The sequence below is a fragment of the Centruroides vittatus genome, unplaced genomic scaffold (genome assembly GCF_030686945.1).
Source record: "Centruroides vittatus isolate TY-2023 unplaced genomic scaffold, ASM3068694v2 contig_971, whole genome shotgun sequence".
Taxonomy (NCBI): Eukaryota; Metazoa; Arthropoda; class Arachnida; order Scorpiones; family Buthidae; genus Centruroides; species Centruroides vittatus.
In genome coordinates, this window is record NW_027122644.1 from 2,138,738 (window position 1) to 2,153,420 (window position 14,683).

The following is a 14,683-nucleotide window of genomic DNA, read 5'->3' on the forward strand; positions in this document are numbered from 1 at the left end:
TAAGGACATTAACAAAGCACAAGTCATACAGCAAGATCCCATAATGATCCTAAATTCAAGATTTTCGTATATCCTAGGGCATACTCATTTCGTAAAGTTGCGATCTCTTTGCAATCGATAGTAGAATCTCGAAACACGAAGGATTGAATTTCTCCTTCATTTTCGACATTTTGTTTGAAATTTTTATTTATTTATTTTTTTAATATTATATTTTTGAAATTTTAGTCAGAATGATATTCGAATAAGTCATCTAAAGTTTCTTAACTAAAAAAAAATTTTCTTGACATTTTAAGCTATAATTTTGTTTTAAGTAAGATAAAGAATATTTTTGATATTTTTTGATTTGAAAAATGATGAAAGACAAATGATTTATCTTCGAGCTAAACGAAAGAACAGCTTCTACGTTTCGAGTAATGTTGGAAAGTGTTTTTGCACAGGCTAAATATAGCGCATTATCAATAATAAATTAAGACCTGTTAATCATATTAACAGTAAAAAATAAATTCTTCCTAATGTGAAGGAAAGCTTAACAATTAGTTTTAATCAGACGAGTGAAATAATATTATCGAAGATTATAATCAGTTCTGAATCTTGCATTTTCTATGATGTATATTTTATTCTCTGCTGAATATTAATGAAATGTCAAGCTTTAAAACTTTCATTAAAAATGCGGATAATTAAAAGTTTATTATTTTTTCTTTTAAAGCGAATAGTTGTTGTTTTGTCAATAGCGCACAGATAAAATATTTTTATCGCAGGCTCTTCGGGTCAAAATAGAATTATCTACACTATTCGGATCATTTAAGTCTACGACTCTGAAGACGACTTTTAGAAGATAAAATACTTTTCTCACTCTGACTTTCGCAATTCCCACATAGTTCTTCCTCGAACGATGCTTTTAGCCTTTTCAGGAAATTTGAGCTTTTCAAACTTTTCTGATGGGTCTAGCAGTTGAGTAGATGTTCGATCCGATGCCATTCACACTCGAAGAAAGAGTGAGGCATCATTCTCCAAACTGAGATCATTCTCAACAGCCATAAAGCCAGTGGGAATGAATCCGGTCTTAAGAGAATTCTACTACGTGAAGTGTTTTACCTCGTTACAAACCACACTTTAACTACATAACTAAAACCTTCAAATATTTTAAAATTGACCACTGCACGTAAGACATTTTACGCCTCTAAGCTTAGATAATTCTATAAAATACTTCGATCAGAAAAGTTTCGAACATTGGATATATTGTTTATATCTAGTAAGATTTAGTCAGCTTACTATAGAATAAAAAGTTTAAATTACTTGTATATTATTATTAAAATATAAATTCTCTACAATATAAACTTAGCTTACTTGTTAGTCAGAATGCCACTGATAATTTATAAACCTCCATGGATTTGTTCACCATTACAATTACAACTGACTATTACAATTAAATGAAATTTCATCAAATTGGCAAGTAGATAGACTTAATTAAAATGTATTTTCAATCAATTCCATGTCTTTAGAATTTCTCATCAGGAAATGTTAACAAACCCATAATGGAATTTGCAAATTAAATGTCTCCATTAAAGCTTTGAAGCCTCATACACACTGTAAACGAATAACCTATTTTACCTCATATAAATATTAACTACAATTTTCATTTCTAATTTAATTAGTTATCTTTATTATTATTATCATTATTTATTAAAAAATATAATAATAAAAACATGAATAGAATAATTTTTTGTAGAAAATTAAAAATATTTTAATTTTTTTCTGATATTCATTTCCATTATGTTATAATTCTTGATTGAAATTCTTACCTTTTTATTGCTCCAGTTGCAGTAATATAAATCGACTTCCCGTCCATTTATAGGAAAACATAAAATTTAAGTATCATAATGATTCTTTTTAATAATAATAGTAGCAAACATCGGAAGAATTCTAATATTTTGCTACAATTACCATAATTTGTGCGGTAAATGTGCTACAATTATTGTCCTAATAGCATCGTACAGTTCTAATTTGAAATTGGAAAGGTTTATGGTTGTTGTAATATCAAATATTCCTACTTTTCCGTGATTTGGACATATTCAAGATAGAAAATTTATTAAGAAATGACATTTGTATAAATTTTTAAAAAATTCTAGATTAGCGGAAATCTGTCTGAATTTTCAAATTATCGATTTATTTTGTGTACAAATTAAATACAAAATCACACGGATAACTTATTATTTATTGGGATTTACAGATTTTCTACACATGTCTAGAAAAAGAAAAAAAGATTAATATTTATTCTTCTAAATGTCAAATTTTTGTGCTAAATTTTTAATTTTATGAAACTAGTTTTTTTCCCTCCAAGGTTAATCTCTTAATAGAAAAGGTGTTACTACGGTATACTCCGTCGAAACAATTATTAAATGACCTTGTCAGATAATGGGATTTCAGCTAATCACTCCACACTTGTCTAGACAATAGAATGCTGCTGAAGAGGAGAGAGAGAGAGAGAGAGATAGCAAGATTTCTGAAATGTTAGAACCCTTCTGCAGATAACATACTTTCTAAAATGTTTTTGTGGTCGTTTAACCCAATCCTTAATTAGTTCATTTAAAAATTAAATTTATGAAATTCTTCTGTTGAAATTCTTAGATATTTATCTTTGATTTACTTAATTTGCGGCAATTTATCTACTGTAAGTTAACTTTCATGCATTTTATATAATTCTAAATTTAAAAAAAAAGAAACAATTGTTTTTACGTACAGTAATATCTGCCCAAACCGGAAAGAATATTCTGTATCGTACGAGTCCGGTTTACACAGGTTTTACTCTATTTATTGGAAAAGCTGTATTAAGAGGTAATAGAAAAAAAATCCTTCGTTATAAAAGTTTTTTTATTGCTATTTCTGCGTAATTAGTTCGAATGTAAATATCTAAAAGACAGAATTCCAAATAAACATCTTCAATATATATATATTTTTTTCTTATTTGAACGGAATAAAAGCTTAAAAATACACATAGAATGTAAAATAAAAAGAAAAACAACCTTAGGCAAAAGGGGAGAAAATAGTAGCTATCCAATTTATTTTAACTCGACGAGTCGTGCCATATCCTCAACGACGCGATGCTATCTTAGTTTCTGTTAATTTTAAATTCCCTTTTCTTTTTTCCTTATTCAAACATCATTATGTTTCCGTCTTCTGTAAGAACAATATCTTCGAGAGAATTTCTGATTACGATTTATAGTCACGGCGCGTAAACTGAGAAATCGCGGATGAAAATTCTTTATAGGTAAGAAACGATAAGTTTCTATTGCCTTAAATCCTACTGTACGTAGGATAATTATGCATAAACTCCTTTACAAAAACAGAAAAATATTATTAATATTGAAACGATATTAATTAGAAATTAACACAACAAAGTTTATTAATTAACAAGCAAAATTATCTTCGCATTAATTAATTTTAATATTTTGCTGTTATCGAAATTAAATTGCAATTTATTATAAATTATTGTTAAACAATATTTTTTTTTAATGAGGTTTTCGAAAACTTCTCCAGAATGATTAATTTAGTTTCATCATTGGTACCCCACAATATGGTTTCTAATTAATTATTCAAATTAACTTCCGATAATTGTCAATGCGACCTGACTATCACAAATTTAATTATATATCCAGTTGATTAATTGAGCGATGAATTATTTAAAAGCAATACATTTTAGATAATTAACATTTATATTTTGTCTTTTATGAATGCTATTCTAAAAATAATCTGTACTGAAGTTAATTTCTAACAGATTATTAATTATTTTTTAATAAGAAATTAACGTTTAAAAATATTTTTCCCGTGCTTATTTTTCTTAAAACTAAAATTTAATAACCTTCAATATTTATAAAAATAATAATCTTAATTTTTAATTATTATTATTAATTAAAATAAGTAACACTGAATATTTTTGTGTATTAATTAATTTTACCCAGAAACTAAATATATTTAAAGTTAATTTTTAATTCTATTAATTTCAATTAGAAATTTATTCGTATTTCGTATTCTAGAAGAAGAAAAAATAGTTTAAAATTTAATTACTTATTACCAATATTTTAAAAGAAATTTAATAATATTCTTCTAAAGGACATTAATATTATGTTTGTTAACTGCCTGAAGTAACGTTTGTCATTGTTCTTAATTGAAAAATTAATTAAAATGTTTATTTTCGATGAACAAATTTTGATTCGGAAAGAATAATAATTCGTACCTTCCCCCCGACATAAATTCCGCAATTACAATTCAAGAATTGTAAATATTAAAAACTTTCTAAGTAAATACCAATATTAATTTTTAGTTTAAAATATCTTTTTATCCGTAAGATTTTCCGGTTATTCATTTCTAAATTAACGAAAAATGAATTTTGTTTTAAAAATAAAATGCGAACGACCAGTTTAATTCACTAAGCATTTTATTTTTGAAATATATATAAGGCAAATATCGCGTACACCATCGACAAAACAGTAGAAAGGAACAATTCCCTAATAAAATCTAAGATTTTATAATAACTTGAATTAAAAATTTTATTGTGATAGATCTAGATCGTTTTTAAAATCATTCTAAAGTAAGTTATTCTTAAATTTAATTTATAATGATGTATTATCATCTCCATGATAATAACATCAAAATGATGTTATTATCATGGAGAGTACTTAGGAATCGTATTATTTAGAAGATCGAGTATGCGAATAATCATTTAAGATTACACCTTTTAGATATGCAAGTGTCTTTTGAACTTGTGCGAATTTTACTATCAAATTTTATAACGTTAAGTGAAAGAATCCTATAGAGATTCTACAAAAGACTCTATTAACTTTGTTCAATAAAGATCAGTGTCTCCAGAGATTTCAAGAAACTGCGGTCGATATTCAACTAAAACTATGTTTACACAAAAAAAGCGCAACTTTCAATGTTTGTTAATAGTATTAAGAATGCATTATCCTTGTAATTACAATAAAACATTGCGTTGTTTCCAATGTTTAGAATATAAATAAATTAAATACATTTAAATTCGAGAAAGAACTTTTTTTCTTTTTACTAAATAAACAAAGCATTACATGTTGTAGTGGCTTTATGACCCAAGATCGTTATCATTTTGACCTTCAACTTATTTCATGACCGAAAAATCAGGCTGTGTTTACAGTATATATAGGGTGTAGTTATTTCAACGCCCAAGAAAAAGTAATTAGCGGTGCTCAATAATCCCTATGACAACATGGAGTAGGTTGGAACAAAATTGATCGCCTTGCTGTCTTGATTTGGATTAACTCAATGGACTTGTCATTATATCGACAAGACAAATGTATTGATCTTAATTTTTTTTTAAAATATATTACTAAATCCAATCTCTCTTAAAGAATCTTTATCATTTTCTGTTTAAAAAATGTAATGGGAATAAAAGACGAGATTGAATTTTATCTATAGCCTATAATTGATTTTAAGTTTACCTATCTACTGGAAAAATCTATCGGGGAAAAATTACATTTTAGATAAGATTTTTCCGATAGTGGTGATTTTTAAATCTCAAGACATATTTTACAGTGGAAATTTCTTTTCGGATTGCGAATCTTTTAAATTACTTTGTAAAACGTTTAATACTTCTCAAACAGAATTATATATATTTTTGAAATTTAAGAAAACTCTTAATTACGATGAAAACTTTCATATTTTGATCCAGACAAAGCATTCGATTAAATCACGTGACACCAACCGACGAGTATACAGCCATTGGTCAAACTGGTCCGAATGGTCTTTGTGCACCAGAACCTGCGGAGGTGGAGTGAGACAACGCAGCAGAATATGCTCAAGAAGGTAAATAAGCCGTAGCTATAAATTTTCCTACTTCATGTAAATATTTTCATAAGGTCAAAACTTTCGAGTCGTGAAAAGTTCCTCGCGAGTTTAAAATTAACTTATACTAAATTAGTCATTATGTTTAACGTTAGAAATTAAATTACAAAATATTTATTAAGATATTTTTAAACAAAGTTTCGGAAGCTACAACCGACCTTTGCCTCTAATTTGCCTCGGAGATACTATTGAATATATTATCTGTAATTCTCAGGTAAGGAAATTTTATTTATAATTCATTTTAAAGCTATTTTCGTCTCATTCAGTAGAACATTTATCTATTTAGGACTGTCCTTCCGGAACGGCAGACTTTAGGGAATTTCAATGTTCTCTTTACAACAAGCGAAGAATATCAGACCAAATGATACAATGGGTACCACAGTATGGAGGTAAATATTGAATTACCGTAGAATACTCCTGTGTTGCTGGTAAACTGTGAAAGAGGAAACACACTAATATTATACAAATTTCTTTTTATATTGAATCTCTCGTAATATATCACATCTTAGGATGGTTTTTAAAGCAAATTCTTTAATTCATTTATATAAGCAGCTTTTATCTTAAGGCTCAAAAACAAAAATCAAGGCAAACATACAGACTCTGAAAGAATGTGGAGGAAGATGTAATGACACTTGAATATTTTCGTTTTTCTCGTCAATTTAATACAAGAAAGTAATATCTTTAAAAAATATATAATTTCATCGCTATTTGGATACTCGTTCTACTTTATAAATTATATCCTCTATTATTTGACAATATGTATTCGTCAATATGTAGATGCAATATTTTATCTTTTTATAAGATTAAGATGTTATAGGTTACAGGTCTTCAAATTCTTCCTGATTCAATTAATAAAAGCCGCCATTCGGTACTGCGATAACGTTAGATAATTAAGTTTAAATAGATCTTATAGAAGATCCGTGTTTAATATTATTTAATGCTCTAACAGTAAGTCAGATCTTATTAACTTTGGATAATATTAGAGAATTATAGTCGGTCCTCCTCTTAATTTTGTTCAAAGACTGCTTTATCCCTCTAAGTTTCCAGAGGGAATTCCTACGTTTCTGATCCTTTTTATCAAGCAAAGCGGTTCCTTTGTCAAAGTAAAACGCCAGCGGATAAGCATCATCTAGCTACATCTATTTACGGTAATCATTTCTCTATGGGAAATTCGTAAATGTATATTAAATTTCGCTTCGTTATTAAAGAATATATTATTAAATCTCTCAAATTTGATTTCAGTAATTTGTAAAATGTATAGATCTTTAATTGCAATTTAATTAGCTATTTATAATTATGTTAAATGATTTTCTATTATTATTAGTTTATCTCATTTTATTATCTTCAATTCAATTCCTATTCTTTGGGTTTTTATTTATTTTCGAAAATTTCTTATGTATAATCCCATTATTACAAAATTTTAGTAACAAGAATAATAAAACTAAACTTTTATTAAGCAAATAATCAAAAATCAATACTAATTTCTTGGAAAATTTTTGCAAAAGTTTAATATTTTCATCTGGATACACTTCGGTAATTTTACAAGCGAATGATAATTCAGAACTTTAAACTATTAATTGAAGACATGAGTGGATGAAAGTGTTATGTAACAAAATCAAAGTTTTCAGTGAATTGATTAAGTTTTTATTATTTATTTCGGTGTAAACACAGCATATCCACGAAATATTTAATTTCTGAGATCTTTATTGGTGGTATGTGAGAGATGAATATATTGAACCTTCATCTATGCAGAACAACTGTAACATAACGCCTTCATCCACTCATGTTTTCAATTAATTGTTCCCTTCTTCATTCCTATCAAACCGAAATTCTGTGAAATTGAAAGTGCAGTCAATTTTCAAAAATAAAGTATATACGTAATCTCAGTTAGAATTCAGTATAATCAAATGTTAATAACCAAAATTTTCATGTCTTTGTTCATTCATTTGAGTTTGGTAGTAATGAAAAAGTGCTGATGTAACGTAATAAATTATCTCAAAAATTAAAAACGGGAGGATTAAATTATACTGGAAAAAATTGAAATATACGACTAAATTTTATACTTGATATTGAATATTTAACAATTTTGGAGTGTTGGGTGACGTAATTAAGATAACGTAAGAAATTCTGTCGCTTAAATGGACCCATTTAATAATCTTTTTTTTTAATATCCGGATGAGACTAGAAATACATCTAGATATGATAAAAATGTGTACATAGTTTTTATGTAACACGTTATATAAAAACTTTTAAACTTTTAAACTTTTTTAAAGATATGTTTACGTAAAAATTTTTATTGGTTTCTAAATTTATGCCTCAAAGGTGACAATGCAAATATAAAATTAATGCTTGCTTTATATATAAAAATCCAGCAACTTTCCCGGCAAAAAAGTTAAAATTGTGTGTGGAACCATTTATTATATTTTATTCAAAACTTTTTATATTAATCATTAATAATTATAAAATGGCAAAAAGCTTAATGTTGAGGGTAGAGACGAGCTTTATAAGGGGGGAAAAACTGTAAATGCTAATAACGAATAAAACCTTAGTCCGACCCCCACTCGAGATATGACACATGACCACTTTATCTCTCTACCTCGTTGGTATTTAACCATTAAAATTTAATAGCACCAATGTCCCTAATGCACAAACCTCTTTGCAAAATTTCAGAAATTTTCGGCAAAAGGCACAGGAGCTAAGCTTCGAAGTGAGTGAACAAAATCGTGCTCCCCACACATTAGCATGTATGCATACATACAGGGGAAACGTTTTTTTTACATTTTTCGACGTTTTAAAGTCTCCTGAGATAAAAAAATCTGGTCTTTTTTTGACCAATTGCCTTACTTTCTCGGCTGTTATATAATATATACAGTGTATATATATATATAACAGGCGGGAAAGTAAAATTACATAAAGCAGGCATATCGACTAAATGGTGGAAAATACATAATTAATTTACGATCGCTGATGTATGCAAAAATTTAGTCTTTCGCAATAAGAATAATGAATGCGCTTTCATCTGACGTTCACTGAAAATATCGCAGAATTAAGAATCATATACACTTATACCGTACTTGTATATTGTTTTGTCTAAGAATAATTTATTCTTGGGAGAACGTTTCTATAAAGACAGCTTTATAAATATTATACAAACTATATATATATATATATATATTCATGACATCAAATATCCTTACTATATTTGTGTATATATAATCTTTGTGTGTTTGAATATGCATGCTTCACGTATATGCATTTACTTGCTTGAATGTTTCCTAATTGTCTGCTAAATTAATATTAAATTTTAAAAAACTATATAACTTTTAATAAATACGATAAAAATTTAAGCAAAATCAACATAATAATAAATACAATTTCTAACTATAATGAAAATAATTATCAATTTTTTTGTTTAGAATTTAAATAATTAGAATTCTATTCACATAGTAATATTAGTATTATCAGTATATGTGGTTTTGTCCTAGGAGAAAATCCCTGTGAATTGAGATGTCAAGCAAAAGATCGTAGTCTTACCTATAGTTTCGGTAAAGTGATAGATGGAACCCGCTGTTTTCCGGGAGGTGAAGAACTCTGCGTTAATGGAAGATGTCTGGTAGGTCTATTCATTCTAACAGTTCTTCTTGCGAAGAATCCGCGAGACATAATCCTCTCTGACTGAAAATTCATCACTCCAAACTATCTTTTTTAAATCAAAAATTTTGATTTAGGATCCACCTTATCGGTCACTTATGCTTCATAAATTCTAAATGCGATCACGTATAAAGGCTGCACTCAATTTTGTCCACCTTCGAATACTTTAAAACAAATAATGTAGACGATTTTCGTATATCTAGACTTAACAAGTATTTTATGCGCCGCATAAAATATATATTTGCCACTCTCCTAAATGAAAAAAATTTTAGATTCTATTCAATTATGAAACTTTATAACCCACGCTTACGGAATTCCAAGAGCCATTTTTTAAAATAAAAAATCGTAACAACGACAAGTCGCCATTTTTAAACTGATTTTCTCTATATTAAGATGTATTGCAACGTCAATCTGAACCTAAATTTTTAATTATTACATAAATAAGCTGTTACGAGTGTCCTCTGGAGAGAGGAAAATGCATCATCGGAAAAGTAATTTAATAATATTGACTTAAATAATAATAAATAAATAAATACTAAATAAAATAATATTGTAATAATTTAGAATAACGTTTATTAACAAATATTTATTTATTTTATTAATTTTTAATAAAAAGTATTGCGGTTTTATCACTGCTCGATGCTGCCATCTATTAGATATTTTTCAAATTATTTTTATACTTTTAATTACAGTATACGGTATCGTTTTTATTTGTTTAATTTTCTTAAGTTACGATCTAAAAATATATACTGAAATTTATTGGGTTTTTAATTTTGAAAATACTTATTTCTAGTATGAATTTAAAAATTTATGGTTCCATATCGGGTTTATGAGTAAAATATTAAAACCGTAAATTAAGATTTTATTTTTTGTTCGCTTTTTATGTAGCCAGTTGGATGCGATAAAAAAGTTGGTTCGGATACAAATTACGACAAATGTGGAGTTTGCGGAGGTAATAACTCCACCTGCATTCATTACAAAGACATTTATTTGGAACAATTTCATCGTAAACCTGAAAGCAAGAAGGAAGGTAATTTCTTTTTTGGCCCGTCATCAATGTATTTAAAAAACTTCATATATTTATCTCAAATGAAAAACTTTTTATTTATTTAAAGAATAATTACTTAATGTTTTGCTCTTTTAGGATACCAAGAAATTGCAGTCATTCCAGCTGGAGCTACTCACATCGAAGTTCACGATACCAGTAGAAATTATCTCGGTATGATATATGAATTCTAGATCATTTTATGGTATATAATTTTGGAATTGGATAAATTAATTTTATGAAATTATATTAATTTATAATTGCATAAGTTTCTAAAATGCAGGGTAATCATAAAATATTGTCTGAAAGGACGTGTAACGATCCAAACTCAACCAAATTTTGTACTCTGACGTTACATTTTCTTCTATTCCTCTTAGTTTATTTTTAATTATATAACTTTTTTAGTTCTTATAATTCATATACAATTTTTAATAAACTTTGTAGTTGAAAATCATAGTACTGTAATTAGAATTATACAATACTTCAATGTGTAACTTCTCATGAATATGAGATAGAAGGCTGAAATGGTCATTTTGTTTAGTAAATTTTTAAAAATATTTTAACTATTTTTGACTCGGTCTTTAGATATAAAATTTCACTAAAATGTTAAATTCATTATGAAACTAAATTTTTAAATGGTTACAATTTTTAAATGGTTACAATGGTGTTCAAAGGAATTTTCATCCTTTTTTTTTTCTTTGTTTATTTTTACGAAACTTGACCACAAGACAGCAATTTATCATTTTTTCCCCTTTCAATTGGCATTTCATTTTTTTTCCTTTAATCGTTTTTCCTGAAAAAATGTCAATTCTGATTTGTGACATTTTGTCGCTGATAAGCGATAGGTTTTGAACCTTTCTTAACTTGGTTTGACGTACTATAAATTGATTTCAAGGTCTTTTTTAATCTAAGATCATCAAATGTGTACACAATTGTGCCGTAATTCAAATTCTGAAATTATATAAATGTTTTGAAAGATAAGCTCTCGATTTGAACTTTAATATGTGTATTTTAAAGCTATAAAATTAATAAAACTTTTATATTAATTTAAGATGAATTACAAATGAAATAAAAGGAATGTTGTTAATATCTTTAACATGAACTTCTAACTAAAATTATCTTTCTTTTAAGCATTACGAGATGAAAAATCTTACAATTTAAATGGGAACATGGCAATTAACTGGCCAGGAGAATATAGAATTGCCGGCACTAATGTTCGCTATACCAGATCGTGGGATCATAACGAGACCTTAATGGCCCCCGGTCCTACAAACAAAGATATTCATCTGATGGTGAGTACTCGTTTCTTTGCAATCATTTTTCATTTCTCAGTCAATTCTCATTGAAATTGTTTTAGATGCTATTCAGGGAGAAGAATCCTGGTGTATATTACGAATATTGGTTACCAAAGGAAAAACGGGCTTCGCTTCACAAAGTTGATAATTTTGTGACTACTCGTACACCCAGTACATACAATTCACCTCACACAAAATATCAGCATATAACAACAAAAAATCCATCGGAAGTATATATTAAACGAACGGGAAATCACCATAAAAGTAATCATCACAAAAATAATCACCACCACCATCATCAAGCAGATAATCATGAAAACAAAAGAGAACGGAATCATCCAAAGCCGATTCCAGATGCTGAGAAAAACGAAATACACAAAAATAATGCTTTGAAGTACCCACATTACTTGACTGATAACCAGATAAATAGAATGAATGGAAAATTTAAACCCACTCCTAAAAAGCCCATTTCTATATCGATAGTATCGGTTCCTGAGGGGAAAAATAACCGCACGCGTGTCATCACTAATGGAAGGAACTACTACAGTAAGTAAATTATTCCTTAATTTAGTTACCGTCTATGACGACTCGTGGGGATTTCCCTACTTAAATCAATAAATGTCAAACTAGGAAAACAGAATGTTGAATTGAAATTTCTGTGAGAATCGTTTATTGATTTCTGTTCCTTGAAAATGTCATTTTGATTTATTTTGAATAATTAGCGTGACAATTTGCGGTGAATGAGGAAATCTAATTACTCTAAAAGGATTATTAAATATTAATTACTCAAACTTAATTATAGTAGAAAATTATTCGACTTCATATTTTGTATTGTTTCAAATGCTATTTTCAATTTTTAGAGATTTTTTTTTTTATTTTTAAATTTAGATTATTTAATATTTTATACTAATTGAAGGCTACCATTTTTTAAATAGGTAATTGTCAACCTTGCATAAAATCGAAAGATTTGGTGAGGCATTTTTGTACGGATGATTTCGGTAAGTTTTTCTACTCTCAAATTTATATATTGTACATTTATTATACATTAATAAAATCTAACCATTCTTAAATTTTAGTGCTCAAAGTGCATATTCTTGGATATGATATTGTTCAAGGAGAAACACGTTACGAAGCTAATATTCTTCAGTCGTACAAGAATAAGGTGGACCTAGCACCTCGAGAATATATATGGACACCGAGCAGATGTCGATGTCCCCGCATGAAAATTGGACAGGAATATTTAATAATTGGCAAATCGGATTCGAATTACAGAAAAAACGAAAGTAGGCTTATTTTAGACGGAAACAGCTTTAGCAGACGTTTCAATGACAAATTCGAGAGAAGAATATTGAAAGTGAGGAAAAATCAACATAAAAAGTGCAAGAAATTTTCGTAATCTAAACAATAGGCATTAGTGTATATTTTAAACAATCAAGCAGGGAGTTGCTTCAAAGCAGCTTTGACCACGTCCATTAATTAAAAATGACTGCCATCGAAGACTAATCCATGTGAAGTCTATAGTATATTGTGAACGGCCAAACAAAATGAAATTATATTTAAACATTTCGTATAGCCTGCCTCCAATCTTTATTTATATCTGACGAATATTTTGTTCAAATGGTTTCAGTCGTATCTGAACCAAATTATTGTGTTCATGGGTTGAAGCTTTTGCTACCTCCTGAAGAACTGTGCAAATAATAATTTTTTTTCGAGCTTGTATCTGTAAAACCGTTTTATATTGACTTTTGAATCGTTTAAATTTCGCATAGATGTAAAGTGGTGATGATGATGATGACGATGATCGTTTTGTTATTTCTGTTTTAGAGTTTAAAAATGTTAAAACAAAAATTGTCTGTAACGTGATTGCCTTATTTTTTTCCTTGTCATTTTGTTGCTCGTGTAAGTTGAATTTCTTAATACTATTGTATAAAAGATAAAAATTTCCATAACTTTGTTCTCATTCTGGATACTGAATAATTTTAAATTTATTCCTTCTCTAAAATCAAATTTACTTAATCAAATGTTTTGTATTTGCTTGATTTTGAAGAATAATAACTGATATACAGAATTAGGATTAAAATCCACAGTATCTTATGAATATATAATCTTACTTGAAGTTATACAAAAGTCCATATATATGGTAAAATTTGATTAAAGTTTCACAAGGGCAGGGAAAACTGTCTTGAATTTCATAATAAAATTGATTGATTCCTCTTTTTACTGGAATGGAATTCTGACTCTATTAAATTTAAAGAAAAATATCAAATTTGAAGTTTTCCCCCTAAACTTCTACCGAATGATCAGTGAATAAATTCAAAATTTAATGAAATTTGGCAGCTATGGAATAATAGACCAACAAACACGAAATGGACTTAGAATTTCTTCAGATTAATAAACGTTCAATAAAATTTTTATAGAAAAATATTCCCTTGTGTGGCACTTCAACATCCAACCATTTTACTATAAAAAAATCAAGACGAAATATAAATTTAGTATTCAAAATGTTTATTTACTAATTTTTTAAAAAAAATCTTTGACCTGTAAGCAGTAACAGGGCCTTTTAAATCATACCCATGACAGGGTCGATCCATACTCGAGTGACTAGGAACGGGGGCCCGACGATTAGGGTGTTTCCTTATCGCTCTGAATCTTATTTCCCTGAATCTCTTTCTCAAATCTTATTCGAGTCACATTACCAGTGGCGCGTTATAGTTTTCTGGGGCTTGGCAAATTTGAATTTGCCTAGGCCCCCATATGCGCCTGCCCCACACCGGCAATAGTGTCCCCAGATATGACGCCAAATTTAAATTTCGATGCT

The 14,683-nt window shown here is 28.2% G+C and overlaps 1 protein-coding gene across 2 annotated transcripts in view; it reads left to right on the top strand.

The window, feature by feature from the left end:
* LOC136985596 (ADAMTS-like protein 5) overlaps nt 1-13,348 on the top strand; it is a 50,009-nt gene extending 36,661 nt beyond the window's left edge. Inside the window, exons 3-12 of one of the 2 annotated variants that reach the window (XM_067282921.1) lie at nt 5,702-5,835; nt 6,013-6,088; nt 6,161-6,263; nt 9,363-9,487; nt 10,414-10,555; nt 10,670-10,744; nt 11,702-11,862; nt 11,928-12,411; nt 12,801-12,863; nt 12,942-13,348. In XM_067282921.1, the coding sequence (XP_067139022.1) occupies nt 5,702-5,835; nt 6,013-6,088; nt 6,161-6,263; nt 9,363-9,487; nt 10,414-10,555; nt 10,670-10,744; nt 11,702-11,862; nt 11,928-12,411; nt 12,801-12,863; nt 12,942-13,261 (1,683 nt within the window). In that variant the 3' untranslated portion in view covers nt 13,262-13,348. Of the gene's footprint in view, nt 1-5,701; nt 5,836-6,012; nt 6,089-6,160; nt 6,264-9,359; nt 9,488-10,413; nt 10,556-10,669; nt 10,745-11,701; nt 11,863-11,927; nt 12,412-12,800; nt 12,864-12,941 lie in introns of both variants that reach the window. The other variant, XM_067282920.1, reaches the window with a different exon arrangement.
* The last annotated feature ends 1,335 nt before the right edge of the window (nt 13,349-14,683 follow it).